At 55.7% G+C, this 17092-nt stretch overlaps 1 protein-coding gene across 1 annotated transcript in view; it reads right to left on the bottom strand.

Moving 5' to 3' along the window:
* The window catches only part of SHANK3 (SH3 and multiple ankyrin repeat domains 3), a 388749-nt gene that overhangs the window by 28181 nt on the left and 343476 nt on the right, over positions 1 to 17092 (bottom strand). The window contains exons 19-20 of the mRNA XM_082481020.1: positions 12786 to 12913; positions 11610 to 11715 (exon numbers count right to left, since the gene is read on the bottom strand). Coding sequence (XP_082337146.1) covers positions 11610 to 11715; positions 12786 to 12913 — 234 coding nt within the window. The remainder of the gene's footprint in view (positions 1 to 11609; positions 11716 to 12785; positions 12914 to 17092) is intronic.

Below are 17092 nucleotides of genomic sequence, written 5' to 3'. Positions count from 1 at the left end.
GGAAGAAATTCTTCCCCATGAGGGCGGTGAGCCCCCGGCGCAGGGTGCCCCGAGAAGCTGTGGCTGCCCCATCCCTGGAGGTGTTCAAGGCCGGGTTGGACGGGGCTTGGAGCAACCTGGGCTGGGGGGAGGTGTCCCTGCCCAGGGCAGGGGGGTGGACTGGATGATCTTCAAGGTCCTTTCCAACCTAAACCATTCTACGATTCTACGAAAGCGTACGAGAATCTTATGAAGTGAAGTAATAGGAGGGAAAAGCCATTAATATAGCAAGTACGGTGCAAGTACGCACCCGGATGCGAGTTTCCCGGCCTCGCCGGCTGCAGCGCCGGCACAGCCTGCCCCTCTGCACCCCGTCCTGCGCTGCTATGCTCACCGCTCGCTCCCCGTACCTCCTGCTCTTCAGTTCAGCTGTTTTCAAGGTTTCAAATCGCTCTTGAGAGAGCGCTCGAGATGGCAGAAAGCCAGGTCTCGGCACAGCAGCATGGTGACCACCTGCTTTTTTGGCTCTAATGCTTTTTCTGTAATGTCCACCAGCGTTCAAAGTGCTTTGGCAACTCTGCCTTGTATCGCATTAGCGATTTCACCAAATGCCTGCAGATGCAGAGCCTGCTGGGGGAAAAAGGGACTATTTTGGCCAGTGAGCGTTGACCGTTACATCTCATCACACTGATCAGACTGTCGCTGTGTTCAAAGCTATGCTATTTTTGCTGAACACAGTTTGGGGATTTTTAATACCGAGGCAGCACAACGGACTGGAAGCACAAAACAAGTTCAAAGAGGGACTGGACGAAGCCACGGAAGATGCACTTTTTGTGGGCTATTGTGTGCACAGAAACCTCTGAACTGGAGACAGCAGCTGCCTGGGTGAGTATTCAGGGGAAATATCATATCCTCGTCCTGTTTTCACTCTCCCCGGGGCATCTGCTTAAGAGCAGTGCTTAAGACAGGATCCCGCACTAGATGGAGCCATGGTTTGATTCAGTACAGACATTGTCACGCTCTTAACAGCGTGAAGATCCCCCCCAAAGTCACGCCTTTATGCTTATTTCTGCTTCTCACCTGGGAACGGCCAGGGGCTGAAACATGGAAATTTATGCAGCACTGAGCTGTTACCGTGCCCAGACTGTCACAGAACACGGTCGAGCACCATTAGAGCTTGTCTTAGGGACGTGCTGACCATCCCGGAGACAGGTACTACTGTGTCAAGTACAGAGCTATTTCGGGAGATAAAATTGGAAAGCTGGGTCATCTTCCTCGCATTTCCTGACCTGCCAAGAGCAGACTGGCCAAGCGGCCGCCAGGCCGGAGAAGGCAGTGCCCACCAGCAGTCGCTGCCTGTTGCAAAGTCTCGGCCGTCGACCGTGAACATTGTAGGTGTGGTAGCCCCTGTTCTACCTTCTGGGGCTCCCACAGCCCCCAGTAGCCCCCAGTCCCTCTTGTGAAGACCTTTCAATGTGTTAAAAGCCAAGTATTTCAAGTGAAGGAAGGGTGAAGGGGACAGTTAGATAATCTACATGTATTCAAGGCGTGGGTATTAGTTTTTGTTTTATCTTACATAGCTGCTTCTACAATTATTCATTTTATTCTCTCTACTCCCCACTTGGTGTTTTTCTCTGCTGTAAGCATCTCTCCGCCATGTTTTTTTCTTAAATGAGGAGGGGGGACCTATGGAGAACGATATCCGAAGCACTACCAAGTTCAAGGACCAGCTAGACATCTCAAAAGGACCCAGGCAGGCCGAAGGACCGGGCCAGCAGGAACTCCACGAATTTCAACAAGGACAAAGTCCCGCACCTGAGAAGGAAGAACCCATTGCAACTGGAGAGGCTGGGAAGCAACTCTGAGGAGGAGAACTTGGGGGGCTTGCTGTCCAGCGAGGTGCACGAAGGCTGGCACGTGCCTTGGCAGCAAAGGCCAGTGGCGTCCCGGGCTGCGTGAAGAGGCGCCAAGGCAACAGACAGAGCAAAGACATTATCCCTCCCACTCCCACTCATGAGACCACACCTACAATACTGCATCCAGTTTTGGGGCCCCCAGAACAAGAAATACGCCAATAAACAGAAGGGACTCCAGTGGAGAGCCACCAGGAGGGTCAGGGCTGGAGCTCTCGCTCTGTCTGGAGGTGCTGAGGGAGCCGGGCTTGTTCCGCCTGCAGAAGGAACGGCCTTGGGGGGACCTGACAGCCTTCTGGCACCTACGGGGAGGTTAGCAAGAAAACAGAGCCAGGCTTTTCACATGGGTACGTGGTGGGAGGACAAGAGGCCACGGTGGGGGGACAAAATGTGCAAAACTGAAATAAGAGGTTCTGACTGGACAAAAGGAGAAATTTTATGGTGAAGACAGTCAAGCAGCAGAACGGGCTGCCCCAAAGGGTGTGCAGTCTCCATCCTTGGAGGTTTTCAAGACCAGACTGGATAAAGCCCTGAGCGATGTGATCGGATCTCATAGCTGACCCTGCTTTGAGCCGGAGGCCAGACGAGAGACCTCCTTCTTCCAACCTGAATTATCCTTTGATCCTACGACAGAAGAAGAGTGGCCTCATTCCAGTTCCAGGTCCCAAGCTGACTGTCTCTACAACCCTGCTCCTTGGGATAGCGGGAATAACGTCTGTTCACTGTGAAAACGAACATCTCCCATTGCTCCTCAGCAAGAAAATCAACACTCAGGAGAGATCACTGATGGGGGAGGTGGGAGGAAAGCAAATTCTTGGCATGCGCTTTCTTCACTACCTGCAACTCACCAGTCTGACATCGCTCCTCTGCTCACTGGATCTGCGTGCTTGCCACCCAAGTCCCGCATAAACAGCTCCATCCATTTACTCATCTGCCTCTCCTCCTCCCCGTGCAGCTTGCTCACTCCCTGTATTCTGCTGACGACACTGCCTCCACACTCCCTTCCCCAGCTCTCCTCCACTCTGCAGATCAAAGGCACGAAGAGTGCTGCCTGGCAGCGGCCAATGCCATTGCCTGAGGAAGCACAGAAGAACACAGCAAGCACACAGCGCTGCTTCGCCCCTCCCAAATACTCTGCCAGCTTCCAGCACTTTGCTGATCAAGAGCTGGCTGAGTCACACCGCCTTTGTGGTTAACCCTTGGCGGACGTTCTTCTTCCAGACCCTTGTCATTGCTCTTTGAACCGATGCAAATTTCTCGCCTTCCCAATATCCCGCAGCAGTGAGCTCTGCGGCTTACCAGCACTGTGGGCACAATTACCTCCTTTTCTTTCTTTTGAAACTCCAGCTATCAGTCTAATTTGATGCCCATCTGGTCTGTAAAGACCTTTTACAAGGCTTTCTTTGGATTGGCGTTGCTGTGTTATTATGTTCTCTTATTCCAGTCTTTCCCTACCCATTCCTACTGTGATAGCGAATTTTGTAAAATACAGTCTTCATGATAGAGACTCCTCACTGGTCTTTAAATGTGATCACATGGGCAAAATGAAATCTCTCCCTTAACATGCAGAAGCATCTGTTTATAGTTAAGCATGAGACTAATCATTGCTGAGTTTTATTTACTGTCTACGCAGGATATAGTTCTGCTCAGGGAGTGTCTGACGTTGAACAAAGGCAACCAGTAATCCCTTGGGAGCAGGCTTGAAACCTGATGTCTTGATTAAGTATTGGATTTATGAATTGCGTTTGGCCCTCGCAGAGCAGGCTGGAGCCTGCCCAGACCCCTGCAGAGGCAACGGGCCACGCGGGAATCCCCTGGTGAAAGCAGCACCGAGGACAAGGGACCAGGGGAGCCGACCAGGGAAAGTGCCCTCCTAGACCTGCTCCTTGTGAACAGGGAAGAACTTGTGGGGGAAGTAAAGGTTGGAGGCCGTCTAGGGCACAGTAATCATGAGATGATTGAGTTCTCGATCCTTGGAGAAACAAGGAGAAGAGTTACCAAAACTGCCACCTTAGACTTCCGGAGGGCAAATTTTAATCTGTTCAGAAGACTGCTAGACAGAATCCCTTGGGAGCATGCCCTGATGGATACAGGAGTCCAGGAAGGATGGACATACTTCAAGAAAGAAGTCTTAAAGGCACAGGAGCAGGCTGTTCCCATGTGCCGAAAAACAAGTAGGCGGGGAAGGAGGACAGCCTGGCTAAATAGGGATCTCTTGCTGGATCTCAAAAAAAATAAGAGAGTCTACGACCTTTGGAAGAGGGAGCAAGTCTCTCATGAAGACTATAAAGATGTAGCGAAGCTATGCAGGGAGAAAATAAGGAGAGCCAAAGCACAGCTAGAGCTCAACCTGGCTACAGCTGTTAAGGATAATAAAAAATGTTTCTATAAATTCATTAATAACAAAAAGAGGATTAGGGAAAATCTCCCTCCTTTATTGGATGCGGAGGGAAACATAGTTACAAAGGATGAGGAAAAGGCTGAGGTGCTCAATGCCTACTTTGCGTCAGTCTTTAGCAGTGGAACTAGCTGTTCCCTGGACACCCAGCCTCAAGAGCTAGGAGACAGGGAGGGGAAGCAGAATGAGAGCATCACGATTAAAGAGGAAGAGATCAGTGACCTGCTATGCCGCTTGGATGCACACAAGTCTATGGGACCGGATGGGCTACACCCAAGAGTGCTGAAAGAGTTGGCAGAGGTGCTCGCCAAACTGCTTTCCATCATTTACAGGAAGTCATGGCTAACTGGGGAGGTCCCAATGGACTGGAGGGTGGCAAATGTAACACCCATCTACAAGAAAGGCAAAAAGGAGGATCCAGGTAACTACAGACCTGTCAGTCTAACCTTGATACCAGGGAAGGTCATGGAGCAGGTCATCTTGAGTGCCATCAAAACCCACATAATGGGCAACCAGGGGATCAGGCCTAGTCAGCATGGGTTTACGGAAGGCAGGTCCTGCCAGATGAACCTGATCTCCTTCTATGACAAGATTACCAGAATATTGGACGAGGGAAAGGCTGTTGATATGGTATACCTGGACTTTCAAAAAGCATTTGATACTGTCCCCCATACAATTCTCGTGGAAAAACTGGCTTCGCAGGGCCTGGATGAGCATACAATCCCTTGGATCAAGCACTGGCTGACTGGAAGGTCCCAGAGAGTGGTGCTCAACGGATTTAAATCCAGCTGGCGGCCGGTCACAAGTGGTGTGCCTCAGGGCTCAGTGTTGGGACCATTTCTGTTCAACGTCTTTACTGATGATCTCGATAAGGACATAGGGTGTATCATCAGCAAGTTCGCAGATGACACCAAGTTAAGCAGGAGTGTTGATGCCCAGGAGGATAGGGAAGCTCTACAGAGAGACTTAGATTGGATCATTGGGCCAACATCAATGGTATGAATTTCAACAAGGGCAAGTGCCGGGTCCTGCACTTGGGCCACAATAACCCCATGCAGCGCTACAGGCTTGGGGAGGTGTGGCTGGAAAGCTGCCTGGCAGGAAGAGACCTGGGGGTTCTCATTGACAAGCGGCTGAATATGAGCCGGCAGTGAGCCCAGGGGGCCAAGAAAGCCAACGACATCCTGGCTGGTATTAGAAATAGCGTGGCCAGCAGAAGTAGGGAGGTGGTTGTGCCCCTGTACTCAGCACTGGTGAGGCCACACCTCGAGTATGGTGTCCGGTTTTGGGCACCTCAATACAAGAGAGATGTCGAGGTGCTGGAGCGAGTGCAGAGGAGGGCAACGAAGCTGGTGAAGGGCCTCGCAAACAAATCCTGTGAAGAGCGGTTGAAGGAGCTGGGGCTGTTTAGTTTGGGGAGGAGGAGGCTGAGGGGAGACCTCAGCACTCTCTACAGCTATTTGAAAGGGCACTGTAGAGAGGTCGGTGCTGGTCTCTTCTCACAGGTAATTAATGACGGAACACGAGGGAATGGCTTCACGCTCCACCAGGGCAGGTTTAGACTGAACATTAGGAAAGAATTTTTCACAGCAAGAGTGGTCGGGCATTGGACTAGACTGCCCAGGGAGGTGGTTGAGTCACCATCCCTGGATGTGTTCAAGAGACGTTTAGATGTGGTGTTGGGGGATATGGTGTAGGAGAGAACTTTGTAGAGTAGGGTAGATGGTTGGACTCGATGATCCCAAGGGTCTCTGCCAACCTAGACAATTCTATGATTCTATGATTCTATGACAAGGGTCCTCCTCAAAGGTGAGGGACCAATGTGACTGGTGAAGCCATCCCAGCAGTTTTTAACTTAAAATGGAGAGAGAAGCTATTTGAGTTTATCTGAAATGCTGGTAGCTGAAAGCATGGCTCTCTTTTACCCAACTCCACTCCTACTGACTGAAATGCTAACAGCTAATTACTTCTCGTAAGTATGTTGATTTTTCACTTTCACCTTAACACTTGTCTGTGTCCAAGTGCTGCGTCGGGCAACGGGCAGCCGGTCTGCAGGAGAAGGAGCCTGACCAACTCCTGCAGCGTTTGGAGCCCTGCTGCACAACCCAGAGGTACCCAAGAAACAGCAGAGCAGCTCTCCACCACAGAACAGCCCATTGGCCGACAAGAAACGTCTCTGGTGACGAACCTCAGCCAGACTCTCGCTAACACGCAGCGCAACTCTGGGGAAGGCAGTTCCTCTAAATCTGTGGCACCTGAACCAGACTGTCCTTTCATCCTGTTGATCTCGACCCAGCAGTTACCGGCTTCCCCTTGGCCATTCCCCTGCGTTGCAGGAACACGCACGGCGTCCGTGCTGTGCTTCCCGGCACGCTCCCTGCCGGCGACCGCGCGCTCCCTGCGCCGCCCGACCTCATCCCTCTACCACACACCCCCGGGCACCAGATGAACGTGAAATCTTGTGGGCTATTCCAGGTTCTCCAGAGGGATGGCGGAGGGGGGGACGACCAAGGCAGCATCTGTCTGTCACAAATGGCACCACCCTTTGTGTGCCGCCCGTGACCTACCGCTGTGCCTGGTCCGTCCTCCATGTGCAGAACTGGAATATTAAACTTCAATGACAAATAAACAAACCCGTCCCTCTGCTAACTGCCACCGAGCTTCTGTCTCTCGGTTCTCTTCAAACAGCACATGCTTTGTCTTCGCCGGCGTGGGGCATATCTGCTTCCTACAAAGAACAACGAGACATCACTGGGATCCAACCACAGAAGTCGGTGCACGCAGGAATAAAGACCCCGAGCCCAAACGGAGCCTCCGGTGGCCAGCGGGGACCAGCGAGGAACCCCGTCCCCGAGCACCCGCGGTCCCTGCTCTGAAATGAGAATCTCGCCGTGGGTGCGTGCCCGGAGTGCAGCCTGGCAATGCCACGAGCCTCATGGCAACCCCCCTCCGCATTGCACAGCACGCTCAATGCATTATTAATCTCCAAGGCAAACACAAAAACTCTCCATAATGCTTTTGGGCCCGTTGCCATAACAGCCTAAATCCCTGTGAGAATCTAACTCTGCGCATTAATTTGGGATAGCTAATGAGGTGGCTCTCTCCGGAGCACACCCCGCCGTTCCCAGCCCTGCCTTCCCCGCGCAGGGACGCCAGAGCAGCTCCCAAAGCCACCCCTCAGCTACAGCAGAAAGGTGCCAAGGGGCTTCGCTCCTGTCCAGAAGCAGAAAGCGGATGAGCATCACCGTCCCCACGTGCCTGAGGCTGCCATCAGCTCCGGGCAACAACAGAACTGGCAGGAGGAGGAGGAGGAGGATGATGAGGAGAGCCCGCTGCCCTTCAGAGAGCAGGGAAATGACAGTACTGTGCTGGCTGCTACAGCACAAAGCTTAAATCGCACCTAGGGAGAACCTGAGAACCTGTTTAGAGGAGGAGAAAGCACTGGGGGTTCACCCCGGAGCTGCGGAGGGGAGGACGGTCCTGGAGGGGGATGGGTGGGCCGCCAGCCCCCCCCGCCAGACCCGCGGTACTAAGGATGCAGCAAGGACGTGCGGTCAGCCCTGAGCTGGCAGAGCCGGAGCCCGGCATCCTCCGAGTCCTTCTGAACACCAGGACAGCGCTTCGGCAGTGCGGTGCATCTGCCACCCACAGCCGGCGCCGGCAGCCCGTCGCGTTTCCGGCTGACACGGGGACCCACTACTCCTCTCCCTGCAAAACCACCGACTACCTCATCCTGAATGTGCTCGGGGCGAGACTTAGCGGGTACCATGATGGTTCTGCAGACTTGCAAGTGTTTTTAACTCTGATGCCGGAGCAGATGGCGTGGTAGCTATCTTGGAAGGCTGACAGAGATTTTCTTTTCTATCAGCCTCCCCACTGCAATGCATTTCTTTTCTTTGTATTTTTGCTGAAGTATTTCTTCCGTCCTGCTTTCTTTGTAGCCAGTCGAGGGCTAACTACCTTTGTCTCAAGAAATTTTTAGATGTGAACATGAAATGCTTTGATCTTTTGTCACAAGTCCCTGGGAATCTAAACCAGCTGTGTAATATGCAAATAATTCAGAGCATTTCTTCACCAAAAAAACAAACCCACCAACCAACCCCTGCTTATTTTTCATGTAGTTCCTTGCTTTTAGTAGTGCTTTTTATCATAAAGTCAACTGACTGTACAGCGTATGAGCTTGTCATTGTGGGTGTGAAATGACAGCTCAAGAAGGACTTCTAAAACAAGCCAATTGCAACCCAATTTCTACTGTTTGGCTGTTTTCTATTTTAGCTTATCTGGAATTCCACAAAAATTAGCCGGTTTCTAAGATGCACTGCTTTTGGTGTGTATTGTGGCAGGCAAACTGGAAACAAGAAGTTGCTGTCCTCTCCCCAACAGGAATTGGTCCCTTTTGGCGCAGACAGACACATGCCACTCTTGGATTGAGCATAACTCAGACCTATGTGTGGTTTTTTCCTGTATGTGGTGTTGGGTTGCGCTTGGATGCTGTGCCTGTGACAGCCGCAGCCATTCCTGCTCGGAACGGGGCATCTCCAGGTCTGCTTTTAATCCTCCTCAACACAGATCAAATCTAGCGTTGCCAATCCCCGTGTCGCACGGGGTGTGCAGCCGTAAGGGCTGGGAGTCCCGTGCAAGGTTCGGGGTCTCAGTCTCTAGGTGCTGAACAGAAAAGACGTAGACGGGACATTATGCTCCATGCTGACGAGCGGATAAACCCTACGCACAACCCAACAAACCTTACAGTTGTATAAACCCTAAAGACTTCCAACCACTCTTCTCACGGTTCTCCGCACACCGAGATCCTTGACATACACCTGCACGGGGAGCGCCACACAACGAGGCATAGCCTGAGCACATCTCAAGCAAAAAGGAGCTCCTTATGGACAAGCATTTCATATTTAACGAATACTTCTCCAGTTTACGATCCATTATTGGGTTAGGATGCTATTTCACACAACAGATCCCCTTTCATAAAATCACAGAATCACAGGATGGTTTGGGTTGGAAGGGACCTTGAAGCCCCCCCAGTGCCACCCCCTGCCCCGGGCAGGGCCACCTCCCCCCAGCCCAGGTCACTCCCAGCCCCGTCCAACCCGGCCTTGAACACCCCCAGGGATGGGGCAGCCACAGCTTCTCGGGGCACCCTGCGCCAGGGGCTCACCGCCCCCACAGCCCAGAAGTTCTTCCTAATGTCTTTTTTAAATCTCCCTTCTTCCAGTTTGAAGCCATTCCCCCTCATCCTATCACTCCATGCCCTTGTAAAAGTCCCTCCCCAGCTCTCCTGGAGCCCCTTTAGGCACTGGAAGGGGCTCGGAGGTCTCCACGGAGCCTTCTCTTCTCCAGGCTGACCCCCCCACCTCTCCCAGCCTGTCCTCCCAGCAGAGGGGCTCCAGCCCTCCCAGCAGCTCCAGGGCCTCCTCTGGCCATGTCTTTCCTATGTTGGGGTCTCCAGAGCCGGATGCTTTATTTAATGTGATTTCCAACTGTCTGTGGCTTGATTGTAGAACTTCTGATTAGAAGCATTTCGACAAACATTCTCAGACATAAAAAAACCATCTAGGATATAGTTTGCAGAATAAAGACGCTCTTTAGACAGCACGGGCCACCACATGCTTGCCTGCCAGGCCGCCGCACGCAGCGTCACTAGACGCCCCTCACAGGCAACGGGCGCTTGTGCAGGATGCACCGCTACGGTCCAGACATCGGGTAAATCTCGTTAAAAGTGCCCATTTCCCTCTGGTCGCTGTAGAGGGTTCCCCGGCCCCTTGCTTGGGTGGAGATCTCTGCGTTGTTAATGCCTCCGGCTGGCTGAGGCGCACCCCACCCCGCACGTGCTACTGATCACTTTTACCTTCAGGAGAGAATTAACTGGTTACTCCTACCCTAGCGAGCCCAGGCACCGAGGCAGCCAGCTCCGCTCCCCTTCCGCCACGCACATTAACAGGGCTGCAATGTATGAGCGACTAATTAATGCCTGCATTCGCTTCCAACGCTGCACCTCATCGTCTGGGTGGCGCAGGGTCTCGTTCAGCTCTTCAGTGCCGCGGGAGGTTCCTGCCTGCATGTCTCAGGGCAGGACAGCAGCGCGACCAACATGGTGTCAGGTACACACCAGGGCAGCCCATTAAACACCCACTCTTCTTTTTAAAAAGATTCTCTCTCCTCGTTTGTTTTTCAGATGAGTCACACGCACATTTGATCACCTCTAGCTATCTACTACTCTGAGTCCAATCTCACGTGGGACTACAGGTACCAGCTGCTCCCATGCAAACACCACTGTGGGCCACGTATGCACAGCAATTCTGTGACTCTGTACATTAAAAAGCACATTTTGAATACTAACCCTTGCATTTGTCAAGGATTTTTTATATTCTTTCTGGGACTGCGCTGCTCTCAGCTGTAGCCTGAAGCAGAGTTTACTTTCTCTGCACTTATTTTGTGTGTTAAACACACAATCTGTTTTGGCCCCACCACCACTACCAAACGACGCTGTGGGGTTACTTAAAATTAACGCTTGCCGCACAGCACAGCGCCCGTCTCTCTGCCCTGCCCTCCTGCCCCTCGGCTTCTCCACGCCAGCGGTACGCAGCCCCGACCGCACAGCCTCGGCCCTCGCTGACACCGCGGGTGGTGGTACCACCCGGGTGAAACCGCCCATACACAGAATCAAGAGAAGAAAACCAGCCCCCCTCACTGTCCCTGTGCCTGTCCCTGTGCCCGCAGCCCGTGCTCACGCTGCCCCCTCCTCCCGTCTCCCTCCTCCGGCGTAGTTTTGGTTTTCTGTAAACCTTTTGGGATAGGGTCTAGAGATCCCGACCCAGCCCCCTGTTCCTGGCCCTGTCCTGCTTTTCCTTAGGAAAAAATCCAGTTGTTACCTGCTCCATCGTCTCCGTTCGTCACAGCTCATGGTTTTACTCTCGCCCACCCAGGTGCTCAGCAGCCTGCAGCCCAGCCCAGCCGCTGCACCGCCCGGCACAAAATCACCCACCGACCCTCATTTGCCTGCACAGAGGGTGGGAGAAACTCCCCCATCCCTGGCAGGGCCGTAAAGAGACAGAGAGAGCAAGGGACCTCGGGAAGTCTCCACTCCAACCTTCTGCTCAGAGCAGCACCCGTGTCAGCGTTCGAAGAGGCTTCTCAGGACACACGCAGCCTTCGAAGCAGAAATCACAGTAACCGTCCCCTCTTCAGAGACCCTTAGGTCCACGCCAGCAGAGAGCGGAGTCCTTCCTCCTGGATCCCGTGCGGGCGTGAACGCTCCACGGGGACACCCTTTCCTCTTTAGGAAGGGATTTCCCCCCAGTTTGCCTTACCTACAGATTTTGTCCGTGGAATTCCTTTGCGCAGTGAAACATGGGGCTTCTCAGCTCCCGCAAGGACCCCCGAGTGTGCTGCCATTCCCTGGCGTTCAAAGAGTGACTGGAAGAGAAAGAAAGATATTTCCGTTCTGGACAGCAGCGAGACTCAGCTGAAAGGACACCCCACTTCCCCTCAGCCCACCCGATCCCTCTGACTGCGGGGGGAGCCGGGGCTGCACCCCTCACCCTGCACGCCAGACCTGTCCCTGCTGCCGGGACCGCCACCGCCGCAGGAGGGGAGGCTGCCCCGGGGACAAGGACGGACCTCTTCCTCACCTCGACCTTCAACCAGCCATCCTGCCTGCTGCCCAACGAGCGCGTCTCCCAAACCTGTGCTACTGCCCGTGGAAGGGTTAACTCTCCCTCCCTCTCCCCCCGCCTGCCTTCCCTGCCTACCTGCTCTCCCTGCCTATTCTTCCTGCCTGCTCTCCCCTGCCTATTCTTCCTGCCTGCTCTCCCCTGCCTGCTCTCCCCTGCCTATTCTTCCTGCCTGCTCTCCCCTGCCTGCTCTCCCTGCCTATTCTCCCTGCCTGCTCTCCCTGCTCCCCCCTTGGCTCTTGGGCGCTCTGTGCCCCGGGTGGGGTGGCACAGTGATGCCGACTCCAGCAGCAGCCTTCCTCCCGTGGGAAGGCTTTGCTCAGGCCAGTCTCTGCTCAGACGCAGCCTGTCCCATTTTCCCTCTGCTCCAGAAGCTGCCTCCCACCGCCTGCAGCACTTTCGCAATCCAGACAGCCTGGAGCTGGCAGCCCCACTCCTACTCCATCCATGCTTCCCCTCAGAGACGCCGTTTTTTCTCTTCTTTGATTCCTCCTAATTTCCAGCTTTTCACCCAGAACGCCGCAGCCAGACTCGGCTCTCCAGCTCAGCTTTCCACACTCCTTCAGATCCGCTCTTCCTTCAGATCCGCTCTTACGTCCTCCCCGTGGCAATCCCCTACTGCCGAGCCAGTGCCAGCAGCCCGGGTCAGCTCCTCCACCGCCTGCCCGGGCTCCCGCGCCGTGTCTCCGTCTCCCCCCACTCTCTCCGTCCCCTCCCCTGGGGAAACCCACTCCCCAGCACCAGCGGCCTCTGCTGTGCCGTGCCCTTCCTTCCCTTCCCTTCCCGCTCCCGCCGCCAGCCCTCCTCGCTCACACTGATTTCTGCTGGCGTGATGCGCCGGCTTGTTGGTCGTTGCTTCACAGTGGCTGCCCGAGAATCTGCTTCGACGATGTCTGCTCTCAGCGCGGGCTCGGCTGCTGCCAAAATCTCATCCAGCTTCTCTGGAAATCCAAACATAAAAGCAATTGGGTCAGCAAGGGCCGCCGCACCGAGCAGCTCCCCTACGACAGGCCCATGCCCTGCAGCGCGGCTCAGCCGACGTCCCCGTGGGGAGAGCGGTTCGGAGGCCGTTGGGCGCAGAGTTGAGGAAACCATCGCTCAGTCGCCTCCTCCCCAGCCAGCGGCTAACGAAGGGTTTGGGGGTGTTTCTGGAGCCGCCCACCCACCACCATCTACAACCAGGCACCGGTCTGGCTCAGCTGGGGGACCCGCAGCCCCGACACCACGCCGTGCCGTGCCGCGCCGCGCCGCTCTCCCACCCTGGCTGCACCGGTGCCTCCGCACCGCCCGGGCAGCCCTGAGCAGCCTGCCGGAGTGCGGGGGTCTGCCCTGCCTGCGCCCGGCGGGGACCGCTCCTCGCTGTGCCACGCTTGGAGGAAGCCTGGATCCTTACATTAAAAGAGCAAATTTTTGCCCAGATATATTTTTGATATTCAGAATGAGACCTCGAGGGGGGGACTGTGCCCCTCTGCTGCGCTCTGCTCTGGGGGGATCCCCCCGCAGTGCTGCCTCCAGCTCGGGGGCCTCAGCACAGGAGGGACATGGACCTGCTGGAGCGGGGCCAGAGGAGGCCCCGGAGCTGCTGGGAGGGCTGGAGCCCCTCTGCTGGGAGGACAGGCTGGGAGAGGTGGGGGGGTCAGCCTGGAGAAGAGAAGGCTCCGCAGAGACCTCCGAGCCCCTTCCAGTGCCTAAAGGGGCTCCGGGAGAGGTGGGGAGGGACTCTGGGTCAGGGAGGGGAGCCGTGGGACGAGGGGGAATGGTTTGACACTGACAGAGGGGAGATTGAGATGAGATGTGAGGAAGAAATTCTTCCCCATGAGGGCAGTGAGCCCCTGGCGCAGGGTGCCCCGAGAAGCTGTGGCTGCCCCATCCCTGGAACCACTCCAGGCCAGGCTGGACAGGGCTCTGAGCAACCTGGTCTAGTGGAAGATTCCCGCGGCACGGGATTGGACTAGATGGTCTTTAATGGTCCCTGCCAACTCAAATCATTCTGTGATTCGATGAGTACCCCCCCCGAGTCACCATCCCCAGAGGTATTTAAAAGACTTGTAGCTGTGGTGCTGAGGGACATAGTTTAGTGGTGGTTTTGGCAGTGTTAAGCCTCAATGATCTTAAAGATCTTGCCCAGAGAGGTTGTTGAGGCCCCATCCCTGGAGGTGTTCAAGGCTAGGCTGGACGTGGCCTTGGGCAACCTGGTCTAGCAGAAGGTGTCTCTGCCTACGGCAGGGGGTTGGAACTCAATGATCTTCAAGGTCCTTTCCAACGTAAACCATTCTATGATTCTATGATCTTTTCCAACCTAAATGATTCTGTGTAAATGATTCTAATTGGGCGAAGGGGGGTGTGGGCAGTGGCTGCGCTATGGCAGGTAAGGGGAACCCAGGTGCTGCAGGGCCCACAAGCCATGCCGAATCCCACAGGACTCCATGTGGGCCAGTTTGGCTCCAGCACAACCTGTGTCACTCCAGTGTCTATTTGGGACAAATTGGGATGTTTCCTCCCTGAGTGGACACACCCCTTGTGCCAGGAGGTGACAAGCTCTGCTGGCGTTCAGGTAAGGCTTGTAAACTTCTGGGCTCCTTCCAGCCTGGCTGTTGAACCTGGGGCTGCGAAATGTCACCACTGTGGCATGGGAACTACTGATCTTCGTGACCCGAGTGACCTGGGTCTCTGACCATCAGGCCTGTAGTCCTACAAAACCCTGCCGGGGGCTGCCGGGACCCACAGCGTGGCTTCAGCACCTCTGCATGCTGTGGCCACCGCAGCCGCCTGCGTGGCAGTTTGTAAGCCATCATCCCTGAGTTAGAGAAATTAAATATGAGTCCCAAACATTTGAGAAGCCCAGTCTGTGGAGGAGAGAGCCCTACGCCAACACCGGTCTTTGCCAAGGGGACTTAGGTGCCCTCTGAGGCCAGTGCCCTTGCTGGCAGGTACCCACGAAGGCCCGGGGACTAAGGACCTACACCTGCTCCCAGGAGACAGCTCAGGCCAGCTCCTCAACTTCCTCGGCACAAGACCTCCAGGCCTTCGTAGCCTTCCTTGGCCATCCTTGTTTCTGGGGTACTTCATGGTTCCTCTTCCTCACTGCCGTGCGACGCACGCTGCGCTCACCGCAGGAGGTGCGGGGCGGTTCGCCCTGCTCAGAGAGGAGCTGGGTCATCCCTCACGGCCAAACACCACTGAGCGACTGCGTGGACCTCTAAGAGCCAAGGCTCAGGAGCGGACAGGCCATGGGCTTGTTCTAAAGATGTCATGTGCTGGAAACCTGCCTCATCGGAGTCTCTGCAAGCTCTGGGCAGCCCTGTAGAGACGTTAGTTTGGAGACCCCGGTGCTGCGAGAGGAGTAACAGTGATACGCAGCCCTCTCCACCTGCCCCTGCTCCCGGCGTCACTCTGCTTTCCGTCTCTCAATGCCATTAGAGCACAGGGAGACGAATCGGCACTGACTGCGCTCGGTATCTGCCGTGCCTTTGCAGGAGGCACAAGAGCATGCTGGCGTGGACCCTGCCTGCCCCCGGGCTGCTGGGGCGGGAGATGAGGCAGTGCTGGAGCCACCCTGGAAAGAGGGACTCCCCAGGAATGGGTGAACCCTGATGGCTCTGGCTGTCCAAAGCGTCGAGAGCTCTCCACCACACACTTGGAGACGGCTGTCTTCAATGTCAGGATTTCCCTGGTCACCTCCAGGTGACCGTTCTGATGCACGGGACCTCTGCATTGCCTCCACTGCGGGGTACTGACAGATCTGCTCAGTATAGAGGAAGTCTGGGGGGGTCCCTCAGACACCTCCCGCTTGTAAGCCCTGCTCAGCTTCTTCCCAACATTATCACCGTTACAGTAGAAGAGTTGGTCCCTCACATTTCCCATTCCTCAGGAAACAGTTCTCTATCTTCACCTTACCAGGACAGAGAGTTTTGCTTCTGAAAGCCTAAGAACTTGGGTCAGGTCTCCAGGCTCCCTCCCTCCGCCCTGTGCCTGTGCTGGAGGAAGGCAGAGCCCTGTGCTGGCCCAGGACAAACCCTTCTTGCTCCATTCAGGCTTGTCCACTGCTGGCTCTCAGCCCTGGCTCGAACCTCCTGTCTCTGTACTGTCCCTCATGTCCACATGGACACTGTAGTGCACCCGTCATGTATGGAGCCCTGCGGCAACCAGCCGTACCCCAGCCAGCCCGGGCACCAGGAACGGGGCCTTCACGGTGGGTGACCTTCTCCACCTGGAGCTGGGACAATGAATAGCCAAACTAGCTCTCCCCCAGGTAACTCGGGTATGTCCTTGGAGCTGCCACCAAACCCTGCCTGCAGCGCAGGTATGTCCCCGGGCGCTGCCTTGGTGTGGGACCGCCGGGACCAGCAGGACAGCACGCACCGGGGCAGAAGCTGCTGGACATGGCAGAGAGCGTGGCTGCCACTTCACCTGACTGAGCTCCAGAGGTCTGACCTGGGGGCTGAAGGAGGCTCTACTGAGGACCCCACATGTGGTGACATTCCTGTCCAAAGCATTTTCACCAGGGAGCACAGACGAAGCGAGTACAACACCCGGGGAAGTCAGACCTGGAGGTTCACGGGGCCCCGCTGGCAAACGGGCATTCCTGCCTGTGCCCAACAGGAGCCCAACGCGACCGTGCTGATTTCAGCATTTCTGCTGCCCAGCCCGAGCCGTGCGTGGTGGCTGCTCCCCGCGGCGGTGGTGCCGGGCGGGAGGCTGACCCGCAGAGCTCCCTTTGGGCTGAGCCTTCCCGTGACAACCAGGGGACGGAGACCCGCGCCAGTCCCTTGGGGTGCACCGTGCGTGCCTGCGCGGTGCGGCCGGGTGCTGGCTGGGAGGCTGACGGGGAAGGGAGGAGCCCCAAGATGTGTGGTTTCACTCACCCCCTTTTCTTCTCCGCATGGAGGCTTGGAATCAAGAAACAAAAGACAACATGAATGGCATGCACAGTTCCTGCTTTCATCCCCAGCTCCAGCCTCGCTGCCTGCCTGCCTGCCCTGCCTCTTCCCCGCACGCTCTCCTGCCTCCCAGCATGCTGGCAGGATCGGGCCCTGACAGCAGAGCGCGTGCCCGCCTCTCCGCGGCTCAGGCTCAGGCAGGGCAGAGAGTGCAGCGCCTCGGGCGTCCCCCTCGGCACC

Source organism: Vanellus vanellus (assembly GCF_965231255.1).
Source record: "Vanellus vanellus genome assembly, chromosome: 1".
In the NCBI taxonomy this organism is placed as follows: domain Eukaryota; kingdom Metazoa; phylum Chordata; class Aves; order Charadriiformes; family Charadriidae; genus Vanellus; species Vanellus vanellus.
Note: the sequence above shows the minus strand (reverse complement) of the source record. Positions and strands in the feature narration are given on the sequence as shown.